Here is an 11556-nt window from a genome sequence, read left to right as displayed (position 1 = left end):
TCCGCAGCCTCAGGGTTAGCGGATTAGTTAATGAGCAGCGGTCTTTAGAAGGCTCGTGCAGAAACAGCTATATTCAGGGCCATTCGGGCCTTGATAAATGGGCCCCCAAATATCAAGATATGTTAGCACAAAACCTGCTTGCCTCTGTCACAAAGCTGAAGGTGCACTGTGTTCTTATGCTCTGTTTAAAAATAGCGCAGGGATTGAATATGAACGGAGCGACATAAGGGCTGGGCTCCTGGCTGGAAGGGCAAGGGGGAAGGGAGAGGGGGGGGGGAAGGAGTTAGGTTAGAAAATAGGGAAGTATAAGATAAGAAGGAGAGGAGGGACTGAAAAGCAAGAGATAGGAAAGGGGGGTTGGAAAAGGTACATATAGGGGGAACAACAGGAAGTGGCTTTAGTACTAACCTTTTTTGTTTCAGGAGCTGCTTGTAGCTGATGCAGAAGAAGTTGCTGAAGATGACGGCCAGAAGCAGGAGAATTCCCAAACGGTTCCTTACAGATGATGAGACCCTCTGGAAGACGAGAGCAATCCGGGCTCAGAAGAGATTGAAGCTCCTGGAAAAAAGGCAGGGAGAGAAACAGAAGAAGCAGGAGACGGTCTTGGAGCAGAAGGCAGCGGTAACCCCCCCTGAGAGAGAGCGGATGCAAGAGGGTAACGTGAGTATGAAAGACAGGGCTGAGGCAGAGGAGGGGGCCAATTCTGATGTGAGTATGGGGGAAGTGGCGTTATTTAGTGAAACGGACCGGTCCAGCAGTCCGGAGATTCCCTTAGGCCAGGGGGGCAGTATGGGGTGCAGGCGGCGGCAGGCAATGGCGCCTCTAGGGGGCAGCAAGCAGGGCGCGCGGCGGCGTAATTGGGGCCTAGAAGATGAGGGCCATAGTAGTAGAGCAAGCGGCAGACAGTCCAGGGGCAGGGTCTGGCTTAGCAGTGAGCGGTCTGGTAGAGGCGCAGTTGCGGGCGCGAGTGGCCGCCATAGGCGCAGCAGTATACCCCCTTCCTCCCCCTCCCCCTCCCCCTCTTCTTCCCCAGTCAGTGAGCGCGATATGCGCATGCGCACGCCGATACGGCGTGCGCTACGTGATGACGTCATCATGAAGGGGGGGGCGGGGGCCGCACGGTGCGAAAGGGATGATTCCGTTGCAGCAGGGGTAGTGGAGAGAGGGCGTCAGTCGCCGGGAAGGGGAAATAAGCACAAGGTATCAAGCGGTGCGGGTGGGAAGACGAGCAGGGAACCAAGAAGGAGGGAGGAATTAAGGAATGCGGAGGCAGATTGCTGGGGACCCGGTGGTCCAGGCACACACACATGCGAGTCAGGGGAGGAGTGGGAAGGCCAGGACAGAGCTAGAGCAAGGGGTAAGGAAAGGAAAAAGTACTGTGAAGTGTACAGAAGAGGGGCGAATAGCAGGAGGGCAGCAAAAAGGGTCAGGTTAGAAGAGAATAGTGTGGAGCGCCCCAGGATGATTAGGGATACGGAGGGGTATACATATGTGAGGGTAGAGGAAGAAGGGGAGGATGAAAGGAGCATTAGGGATACAGGGAATGGGGGGCGCAGCAGTAAGAGGGCAGAGCACATGTCTGTGAAACAGGTTCAAAGAAAAGGGGGGGATGGTACTAATGTAAATATGAATATGTTGCAGAAGAGAGACAAAGTGGGTAAAGTGAACAATGGAGCAGGTGACAAAGAGGTCGAAGGGAGCACGACAGGGCCGCAGGGAATGGCGGCAGCAGACAAGGAAGGACAAGACGGGCATCGTGTGAGCCATAAGAAACACGGTAAGCAAATGTATTATAGTGACAGTAGTGAATCTTCGTCAGATAGTTCCACGGATGATGACTTTGAGGATGATAAGCGTAATGGGAGGGGGCATAGAAAAATCTTGAAAATTGTAAGAAAGTTATATGCTAAGCAAGAGAAAAATAAGGTGGTGAAGGAAGGGTATGAGGACGGGGACAGCAGTGATAATGTGGTGAATTTAGACGATGAAGTAGCAGCGACCAAGCTCTTACCCCTTCCCACACATTTAAAAGCGAAGGTTGTTAGGAAAGCGCAGAGAGGACGGTATGTGGATGTGTTTGAAATGACTAGGGAAGCTTTGGCGGTCAAATCTAATGAGGGAAGGGGGAGAAGGGCAAAGCAGACATTTCCAGAATGGGTGAAAGGGATGGTCATATATGCAGAATGTTTTCTAACGGCCAATCCAGATAAGATGAAAGGGGTGCTGAGATACATACATTTAATAGCGGAATGCTACACCACATACGGGGGTTTCGCATGGAAGGATTATGATAGGGAATTTAGGAAAGGAAATATACAATTGGGAGGTAAAGGTAGGAAGGATTTTGGGGTAAAAATACTAGATACATGGACGAGGGTGATGAAGGTCCCTGAAGCACAAGGTAGGCCCATAGGGCAAGGGAAAACATTCAGAACAGAGGCAAAGGAATGCTGGGCGTTTAATGACAAGAGGTGCGACAGGGGGAATTCATGTAAATATAAGCACGCATGTAGGCATTGTGGCGGAGCGCACCCAGGAGTGGATTGTAGGAAGGGTAATGCCAATAACAATAGCAAGTTTTCCTTTCGAGGGCACGGGGGCAACGGTAGCGGAGGAGGAATGGCGGGTAATGGCCAAAACACCGCTGAGGGTAGATAGGATCATTGAGGAATTGGCAATGTACCCGCTGAAAGAGGAAAGGATTTTGTTAACAAACGGTTTGCGTGTAGGTTTTGTGGTCCCAGTTAAAACAGAAGTTAAAGGGGCTATGCAGGCGAGAAATTTAAAATCTGCAGCAGAATTTCCAGGAGTACTAGCGGAAAAATTGAGGAAGGAGGTTAAATTGGGGAGAATGGCAGGGCCATTCAAAGAGAAGCCGTGTGCTGACTTGATTGTGTCCCCCCTGGGAGTAGTTCCCAAGAAAGAGAAGGGTAAATACAGGATGATACAGCACCTGTCCTACCCCAGGGGGAATTCAGTCAACGACGCAATTGACAAGTTGGATTCTTCAGTGCAATATCAATCATTTGATAGTGCGGTAAGAATAGTGAAACGGCTTGGAAAAGGGGCGTTGATGGCAAAGATAGATGTGGAATCTGCTTTTAGGTTATTGCCTTTGAACACAGCTAGTTTTAATTTAATGGGTTGTAAGTTTGATGGTGATTATTACATAGATAAGTGTTTGCCCATGGGGTGTTCGGTTTCTTGTTCAGTTTTTGAAAAGTTTAGTTCATTTTTGCATTGGTTGTTTACAGAAAAAACAGGATGTGAGAGTATGTCTCACTACTTAGATGATTTTTTGGTGGTAGGCAGGAAAGAGACAGGGGAATGTAGAATCTGGAAGGAAGAGCTAGAGGCAATGTTCAAACAGTTGGGAGTGCCAGTAGCAGCGGAAAAGTCGGAGGGGCCGGGTACGAGGCTGGTTTTCCTGGGTATCATGATAGATTCCGCAAAGGGGCAATGCGAGCTCCCTGCGGATAAGATTGAGAAGGCGAGACATATGATAAAAACGATGTTGAAAAGGAATAAGGTGACTCTTAGAGAAATGCAGAGATTGCTGGGGGTTTTGAATTTTGCGTGCCGGGTAATACCGGTGGGTAGATTATTTAAAAGAAGGTTGGAAATGGGGACAAAAGGGGCAAAGCTGCCCGAGCATATGGTGCGCGTCAATAAGGAAATGAAGGAAGACCTCAGAGTGTGGGAGGCATTTTTAGATGAATTTAATGGTATCAGGATATGGGAAGAGGCAAGGTCAGTGGAAGAATTGGAGTTGTTCACAGATGCAGCAGGCAGTGCGGGGTTTGGAGCGTATTTGCAAGGTAGATGGAGCGCGGGCGAATGGCCCGCAGATTGGAAGGAAAAAGGGTGGATAAAGAACATGACTTTGCTTGAATTGTTTCCCATTATAGTAGCGATAGAGCTGTGGGGCCATGTATTAGAGAACAAAAGAATCATCTGTTGGTCCGATAATAAGGCAGTAGTGGATGTAATGAATAATTTGTCGTCATCATCTAACCCGGTTATTAAGTATTTGAGATATTTTGTATTAAAGTGCCTTAAGCACAATATTTGTTTTAAAGCACAGCATATACCAGGGTACAGGAATATTGTAGCAGACGCACTGTCAAGGTTTAAATGGGAAATATTTAGGAAGGTGGCTCCAAGGGCAAGGAAGGAAGGTGAACCCTGCCCTGTTCTTCTTTGGCAGATTGGCAACAAATAGACGGAATCAGGGAGATGGTAGAGAAGTCCGTGGCGCCAAAAACGTGGGCCGTATACAAGAAGTATTGGGAGCGGTGGTGCGAATTTAACAAGATTATAGGTCGCGAGGAAGAAACGGTTTTTCTAGAATGGCTATGGGTATTGAAGCAAGGGGGGGTGAAGAAAGGGCAGTTGGGCACAGTACTGGCGGGGGTGTCGTATTTTGCGCAGTTATATGGGAGAAAGGATATAACAAAGAGATTTGTGGTAAGGAAAGTATTCAAGGGGTGGAGCGTAGGAGAGAAGAAGCAAGGCGATAGAAGGGAGCCGATAACAGAGGATAGGTTGGCGGTAATGTTAGCAGTGCTCAGCAAAGTATGTTTCAATGACGATGAGGCATTGGTATTCAGGGTAGCTTTCTCTTTGGCTTTCCATGGGGCATTGCGCATAGGGGAATTGCTGGCGAGGAATAGGAAAGACGTGGGCGGTGGTGTAAGGCGAGAAGATGTGAAATGGGGCGTGCGAGCAGTGCTAGTTTTAATTCGGAAATCAAAAACAGATACGGAAGGAAAAGGGGTATGGGTGTCAATGGGGAGGACAGGTGGCGCGACTTGCCCGGTGGCAGCAGTAAGGGATTATGAGCTAACAGCAAGGGCAGAGGGCCCGCAATTTGTTAGGCATAGGGACGGATCCGGCGTCACGGGTTTTCAGTTTAGGAAGGTATTGGAAAGAACGGTAGAAAGACTGGGTTGGTCAGATGCATACTATGCGCCGCACTCATTCAGAATAGGGGCAGCAACCAGTGCGGCATCTAGAGGATGTTCGATCGAGCAGATTAAAAAAATGGGAAGGTGGAAATCAGCAGCATACAAGTCCTACATCAGGCCAAAAGGGGGCGTTTGATTGCGATTAGGGATGCGAAGTCATGGCGCCAACCGGAATGAATTTAATTCTCCAATTTTCTTTGTGATTTGTTACAGGAAGAGCACTAAGGATATGGGTGGTAGGGCATTCATACGTATACTGGGCGCAAGTTAGGGCTGCGACATTGGCAAAAGGGACACATTTGGGATTTAGATACACCGAAGCCAGTGTTAGGTGGATAGGAAAGAGAGGAATGAGGTGGGAAGAGTTGGTAAGCACAATACAGCAGGCAAGGCAGAGATGGGGGCGCCCGGACGTAATGATAATACATTTAGGAGGGAATGATATTGGAGCATACCCTCTGAGGGAACTGGAAGAACGTATAAAAAGTGTAATGGGGTGGTTGGCGATAACATGGCAAGGAGTAAAGATAGTATGGTCAAACATAATATCAAGGTTGGTTTGGAGGAACACTGACACGCAGAGAGCGGGCTACAGAGCAAGGAGGAAGATTAATTTGGTAGCGGCAAAAGCAGTCAGGGGGATAGGTGGAGCGGTGCTGGAGCACCCATTGTTGGCGGCAAAAAGGGAAGAGATATTCAGGCGCGACGGAGTTCACCTGAACGAGGCCGGTAATGACCAGTTTTTGGAGGACATCAGGAGAATGTTGGAGGAAATGATCAAGGTAAGGAAAGGTCACGGGAAAAGTTTAAAGGTGTTTGGCAGAAAGAGTATTCTTTGTTGGCGGTGAAATCGGGATCTGGCACGTAGGCAGGGCTTGCGAGGGGCGGAGGGGATCCTGTAGCATACCCAGTCTAAGTCGTGATTCGGTGGTCTAGCTAAAGGCTGGTATATGCTGCAGGTTCGCTCCTCCCCTTTTGCTCTGCCACAGGGGGGGTTTGTGGTCCCCCCCCCTGACACGTGGGATCCAAGTTCAGGTTATGCAAATGCTGACGCATTTTTGAGTGTTATGTTGATTAAGGGTATGTTATTACCCAGGGTATGTTATTACCCAGGGTATGTTATTACCCAGGGTATGTTATTACCCAGTGAGAAATTTTTTGAATTTAAATTAAATTATTAAATGTGACCTTTCCATATTTAGCCAAACTCCTGTGTTGCGTCATTATTTCAGGTTGCCAGAATGGCAGAGGTGGTAATAGATGGTGGTGTTCAAAAGGTGTGTCATTTGGGTGGAAAGTATATGGAAGCTAAATGGAGCCTCTAAGACCTTAAAAATAGCGCAGGGATTGAATATGAACGGAGCGACATAAGGGCTGGGCTCCTGGCTGGAAGGGCAAGGGGGAAGGGAGAGGGGGGGGGGAAGGAGTTAGGTTAGAAAATAGGGAAGTATAAGATAAGAAGGAGAGGAGGGACTGAAAAGCAAGAGATAGGAAAGGGGGGTTGGAAAAGGTACATATAGGGGGAACAACAGGAAGTGGCTTTAGTACTAACCTTTTTTGTTTCCCTCCCACCCTCCCTAGATTCAAGAGAGCAGTAAGGACAACTACGCGGAGAGGTCACAACCAGAGATATCGAGAGAAATTGGCATGGTTAGGGGCACGATGTCAGCTACTTAGTTGGATCGCAGTAAGACCGCCTGTGCCCCCTAATAAAGGGAATCGAGAGAGCTGCAGCTGGAAGCTAGCGGGTGACTCGAGCGGTCTATGCTAGCCGAAAGCGTTAAGATAAGCAAGCAGCCATATAAGAGAAAAATTGATAAGTTGTTGCGGTGAAATCGGGATCTGGCACGTAGGCAGGGCTTGCGAGGGGCGGAGGGGATCCTGTAGCATACCCAGTCTAAGTCGTGATTCGGTGGTCTAGCTAAAGGCTGGTATATGCTGCAGGTTCGCTCCTCCCCTTTTGCTCTGCCACAGGGGGGGTTTGTGGTCCCCCCCCCTGACACGTGGGATCCAAGTTCAGGTTATGCAAATGCTGACGCATTTTTGAGTGTTATGTTGATTAAGGGTATGTTATTACCCAGGGTATGTTATTACCCAGGGTATGTTATTACCCAGGGTATGTTATTACCCAGTGAGAAATTTTTTGAATTTAAATTAAATTATTAAATGTGACCTTTCCATATTTAGCCAAACTCCTGTGTTGCGTCATTATTTCAGGTTGCCAGAATGGCAGAGGTGGTAATAGATGGTGGTGTTCAAAAGGTGTGTCATTTGGGTGGAAAGTATATGGAAGCTAAATGGAGCCTCTAAGACCTTAATGCTTCTTACCTCACACTTGCCTGTACCTTGAATTGCACACTGATAAACTTGTAGCTGATTGTGTGAACAAAACTTGTAAATGTATTGTCCGCCCCTTCTGGCTACTATCTTTTACTATGGTATTGAACTTTGGCCTAGCTAATGACTTCTTCCGGCTGTTGATGTTTTGTTCTGTTTATCAGGTAACTACCTTGGCCTTTTCCTGACAACCACCAGCAAGCTTCAATCAAGGTTAATCCCTCATTACCTTATAGTGTATTTGTACTTCATGATTTAAAACAGAGTTTTTATTGGGTGCAGCCAACAACATGTTAATCCCGTCTGCAGATAAATGTAATAACAAGGTGTTTAAAGTCCCTTTTATCTGGTACAAAGCAGGAAGAAAACCATGCAATCAGTTATGTTTTTAATGAATTAGAATAGCCTTAAATTTAAATCCAAATTAAAAAGAAAGGTAAAAGCACTTCACAGCTCATCTAATTGATTGAGACATAACCCATTTATCAAAGGCTGAGTGGACAAGGGCTGACACCTCCGCCTCTTTTTTCCCACCATTACAGCTAGCTGCCCCCATTTATCATCGCATGTGCTTATGCTGGTGCAACGCTTCCCCCTGTTCACGTGCGGCCAATCACACGCAAGCAGGGGCTGTCTCAGGGGGGGATTGAAAAACACCAGTTCAGAGTTGGCATAGTAGGTTAACAAGCAATGGTCTGATGCCTGATGTTTCCTAACTATTGGCTGCAGGCTCGCATGATGGAGATCCAAAGCTGCATTTGCAGCTTCTTAAATGGAGCCCATTATGTTAAATTAAAATATTGTAACACTAAATTTTACAAATTACTAATACTATTTAAATAAAAAGTAAAAATGACGACAACATTTGAAGATGTAATCGTTTATCAAGCATATTCCAAATATGGTATTTCAGTTACAAAAGCATCACAAAATGCAGAGCTAGAGGTCTATGGATATATCATTTTTATACATTTAGATTTTGGGTTAAGAGCTTATTTATAAAGAAGACAAAGACTTTAGTATAACAGCTGGGAGATAATTGACCTTATAGGTTTAAGGTAGATCCTGCCCTAGTGTTTTAATTACATTACTGCAGCCTAACACCAATGCTCTAATTTTACAGTGAGATAATCCCCAAATTTGCAAACCATTCTTGACAGGTCTGCAGTATCCATGCCATGTTAATTAGCAAGATTGCTGTTTCCCATTTGCTTTCTGTTGCCTCCTCCTCTGAGTCTGCACCTTACAGGCAGGACGAGCAGAAAAGTCAATAAACCTATTCCTAAATGGATTCAGAGAAGTAATGCTTTTTTATCCGCAGACACATGAGTAGTTCTAAATTGAATCTTAAAGTGACATTAAAGTAATTTTAGATAGAGAGTTAGATAGATAGATAGATAGATAGATAGATGATAGATAGATAGATTAGACAGATATGCAGCCATGGATAGATGATAGATAGATAATAGATAGATATATAATAGATAGATAGATAGATAGATAGATAGATAGATAGATAGATAGATAGATAAATAGATGATAGAGAGATGATAGATAGATAGATAGATAGATAGATAGATAGATATCAGCAATTCATCTCTGCAGTGCAACAGACATGGATATCAAATACCAGAAGATAAAGGGCTAGATTACAAGTGGAGCGCTAATTTATTGTGTGCCCGTAAACAGGCAAATTCACCCATTTACAGGCATGCAATAAATAACCAGCTATTACAAGTGGCTGGTTATAGCTACTGTAAGCTCGTGGTAGCAATTAGCACTCTGAAAATTAACCAGAGATTAGATCCCTGGTTAGTTTTCTAAATGTGCTCCAATTGCACCTAAAATAAAGTATGTAGTGCATTTTCTAAATTAAAAAAATAGGATCTTTCATGTTTTTTTTTTTAAACTGCATGAAGCAGTTTCTAGCGGTTAAAAACACTGAAAAGTGCCTTTACATGGCGGTCTAGGGGGGAACTGTGTGTTCTCAAAAATATATATGTATATAAGCATATACCTATATAGTTATGTGTTAATATGTGTATATACACATATAAACTCATAAATGTATATATTCATATACATATACTGTACATTGCTGCGCGACTCACTCTCTTAGCTGTGCTAGGTTCTCCTGCCGTGTTTTACGAGGCTCCCATTGGTGCTTATGGAAGTGCACTCTTCTGTGCATGGTGAAAGCAAGATCGTTTTCGCATTGCACCTAGCTTGTAATACCAGCGCACATTTGCGTGAGATAGTATTACTAGATGGAGCGCAAATATCGACCCCGGAAAAAGCGATATTTTGAGTTCCACTTGTAATCTGGCCCAAAATGTATTATTTTTGTCACTTTGAACCATCTTGCAATGTATGCAGAAAATAAATAGAAATAAAATGCCTATAAACAGATGCATTTGAAATTTAAATAAAAATTTGATTTTACAGATGGGTGACATAACTAATTTTGATAATGTATGCACAATTCTATCCCTCTACAAACTTTGCCCATAAAATAATTATTATTATTGTTTTTAGCAGTAGTACTAGTATTAGTCATGTATTTTTACAATCATTCAGTTCTTACCATTGACAAAGAGCAAGTCCATTGGATTCTAAGAAATACATATATTGTAAACTTTTGTTTGCAGCAATTGCATAATTTTGTAGCCCAGAGGCACAGCCAGGAACGGCTCAAGATATTGTGGTGCCTGGGTCAGAGAATGAAACGACCCCTACCCTAAAAAATTACTGATTAGCATACCAACCTACTAGTCTGGCTGCTGACCTTACTATGCCTGCCTACCTGCATGCAACCAATACTTATGCACAATTGCGCAATAAGTAGGAAGGAAGATAATGAAGAGATGCACTTGTCCCACCATGAATGTCGTCCCTTATCAGTTATGTGCCTTTGTGCATGATGAGGTTATGCTGCTGGGAGCCTGCGACTTCCCCCACTGAGACAGAGGACAGGAGTGGTCTGGGTCTGACAGTGACTGACTCAGTCACTGAAGTGCTGTCCCTTGTCAAGTGTTGCTTAGGTCCGTTGGACCCACTTGGTCCCATGGTTGAGCCGGCCCTGGGCACAGACCTTGAAAAGCCTCAAGTATAATTAATTTGACTGTGTAAGTTCAGGATTGTTGTCTCAAAGCTAGCAGGGTGTGGGGGAAACCAAACTCTTCAGTTATATAACAGGGACAGTGGGTAAAATAAATTTAAGAAAAGTTTAAACTACACTGAACATGTCATGAGGAATTCTGAATAAAGCATTAATACAGGATTACACTGATTATACACATTTTTCACAGGCATCTGCAGAATATTTTGCTTGAAAAATACACTTTTTTCTGGAATGTATGTCTGTATTCTTCATCCATGCAAAACTCTGCTGTTAATCTTTAAAAAGGTTTAGTTTTACATTTTTCTGTTCTGATACCCTAAAGGGAGAGATGTGACTGATTCACTTCCAACTCTCAATTTCTATCTGCTCATTGTTTCTAAGCTGGCAGCTTATGGGGTGATATGCAAATAATAGGAGACGCATTATCATTTGCTCTGTGATTGATGCCTTGTGGAAATAGTACCATCAGCATTCAGATGGATTATGCTTCTGCGTTCATTGAAACCTTAAACATTTTCCAAATAGACAAGATGATAAAGATGAAACTTTTGATGAATTTTAGCAGGAAATTATAAAAACTTAGCTCACAAATCTCTTTGCTTTAATAAAGGAAGGGTATTAAAACATTGGGTAATCTTTTCTGGAGGCGACAGGAAATGAGAGTGATTTATATTTTTTTTTATGAAAATGAGGTGGCATCACTGCTCTGTAAATGTGCAAGGTTGTAGGTACAAAAGTAAGGTGGTGCTGATAAACATAAATTGAGTTTAATGGACGGATATGTCCCGAAGCATTATGTGTTTTTTCTATCATCTATCTATCTATTCCTCTATCTATCTATTCATCTATATATCTATATATCTTTCTATCTATCATCTATGTATCTGTCTGTCTATCTATTTATCTGTCTGTCTGTCGGAAGCATGCATCAGTCGATTGAGCTTGCACCCTTACATTTTATTATTTAAGAAACTGCTGAGTAGCACCTCATTTCATGTTTTTTATTGTTAATTTATCGATACCTGTTTCATGGTGTCTGCAAACTGCACGCGGTATAAAACTGATTCTGCATTCCTGAGTATCCTGTATATCACGTGTCTTTAAAGACAAGTCTTATTACCTGCATACTTT

General features: G+C 44.0%; 1 protein-coding gene across 2 annotated transcripts; it reads left to right on the top strand.

Annotated features, from left to right (window-relative positions):
• The first annotated feature begins 305 nt into the window (after positions 1–305).
• Positions 306–7159, top strand: LOC128644927 (uncharacterized). Of its 2 annotated transcripts, none has more exons than XM_053697585.1 (2): positions 306–660; positions 1642–7159. In XM_053697585.1, exons 1-2 carry the CDS (start codon positions 439–441, stop codon positions 2656–2658), a joined length of 1239 nt encoding a protein of 412 aa, XP_053553560.1. In that variant the 5' UTR covers positions 306–438; the 3' UTR covers positions 2659–7159. The 2 variants fall into 2 exon arrangements, with proteins under 2 accessions (XP_053553560.1, XP_053553559.1); XM_053697584.1 differs by having other exon boundaries at positions 306–1777; positions 6549–7159.
• The last annotated feature ends 4397 nt before the right edge of the window (positions 7160–11556 follow it).

Source organism: Bombina bombina, chromosome 1 (assembly GCF_027579735.1).
Source record: "Bombina bombina isolate aBomBom1 chromosome 1, aBomBom1.pri, whole genome shotgun sequence".
NCBI classification, from domain to species: Eukaryota; Metazoa; Chordata; class Amphibia; order Anura; family Bombinatoridae; genus Bombina; species Bombina bombina.
This window is presented reverse-complemented; position numbering and strand designations above follow the sequence as displayed.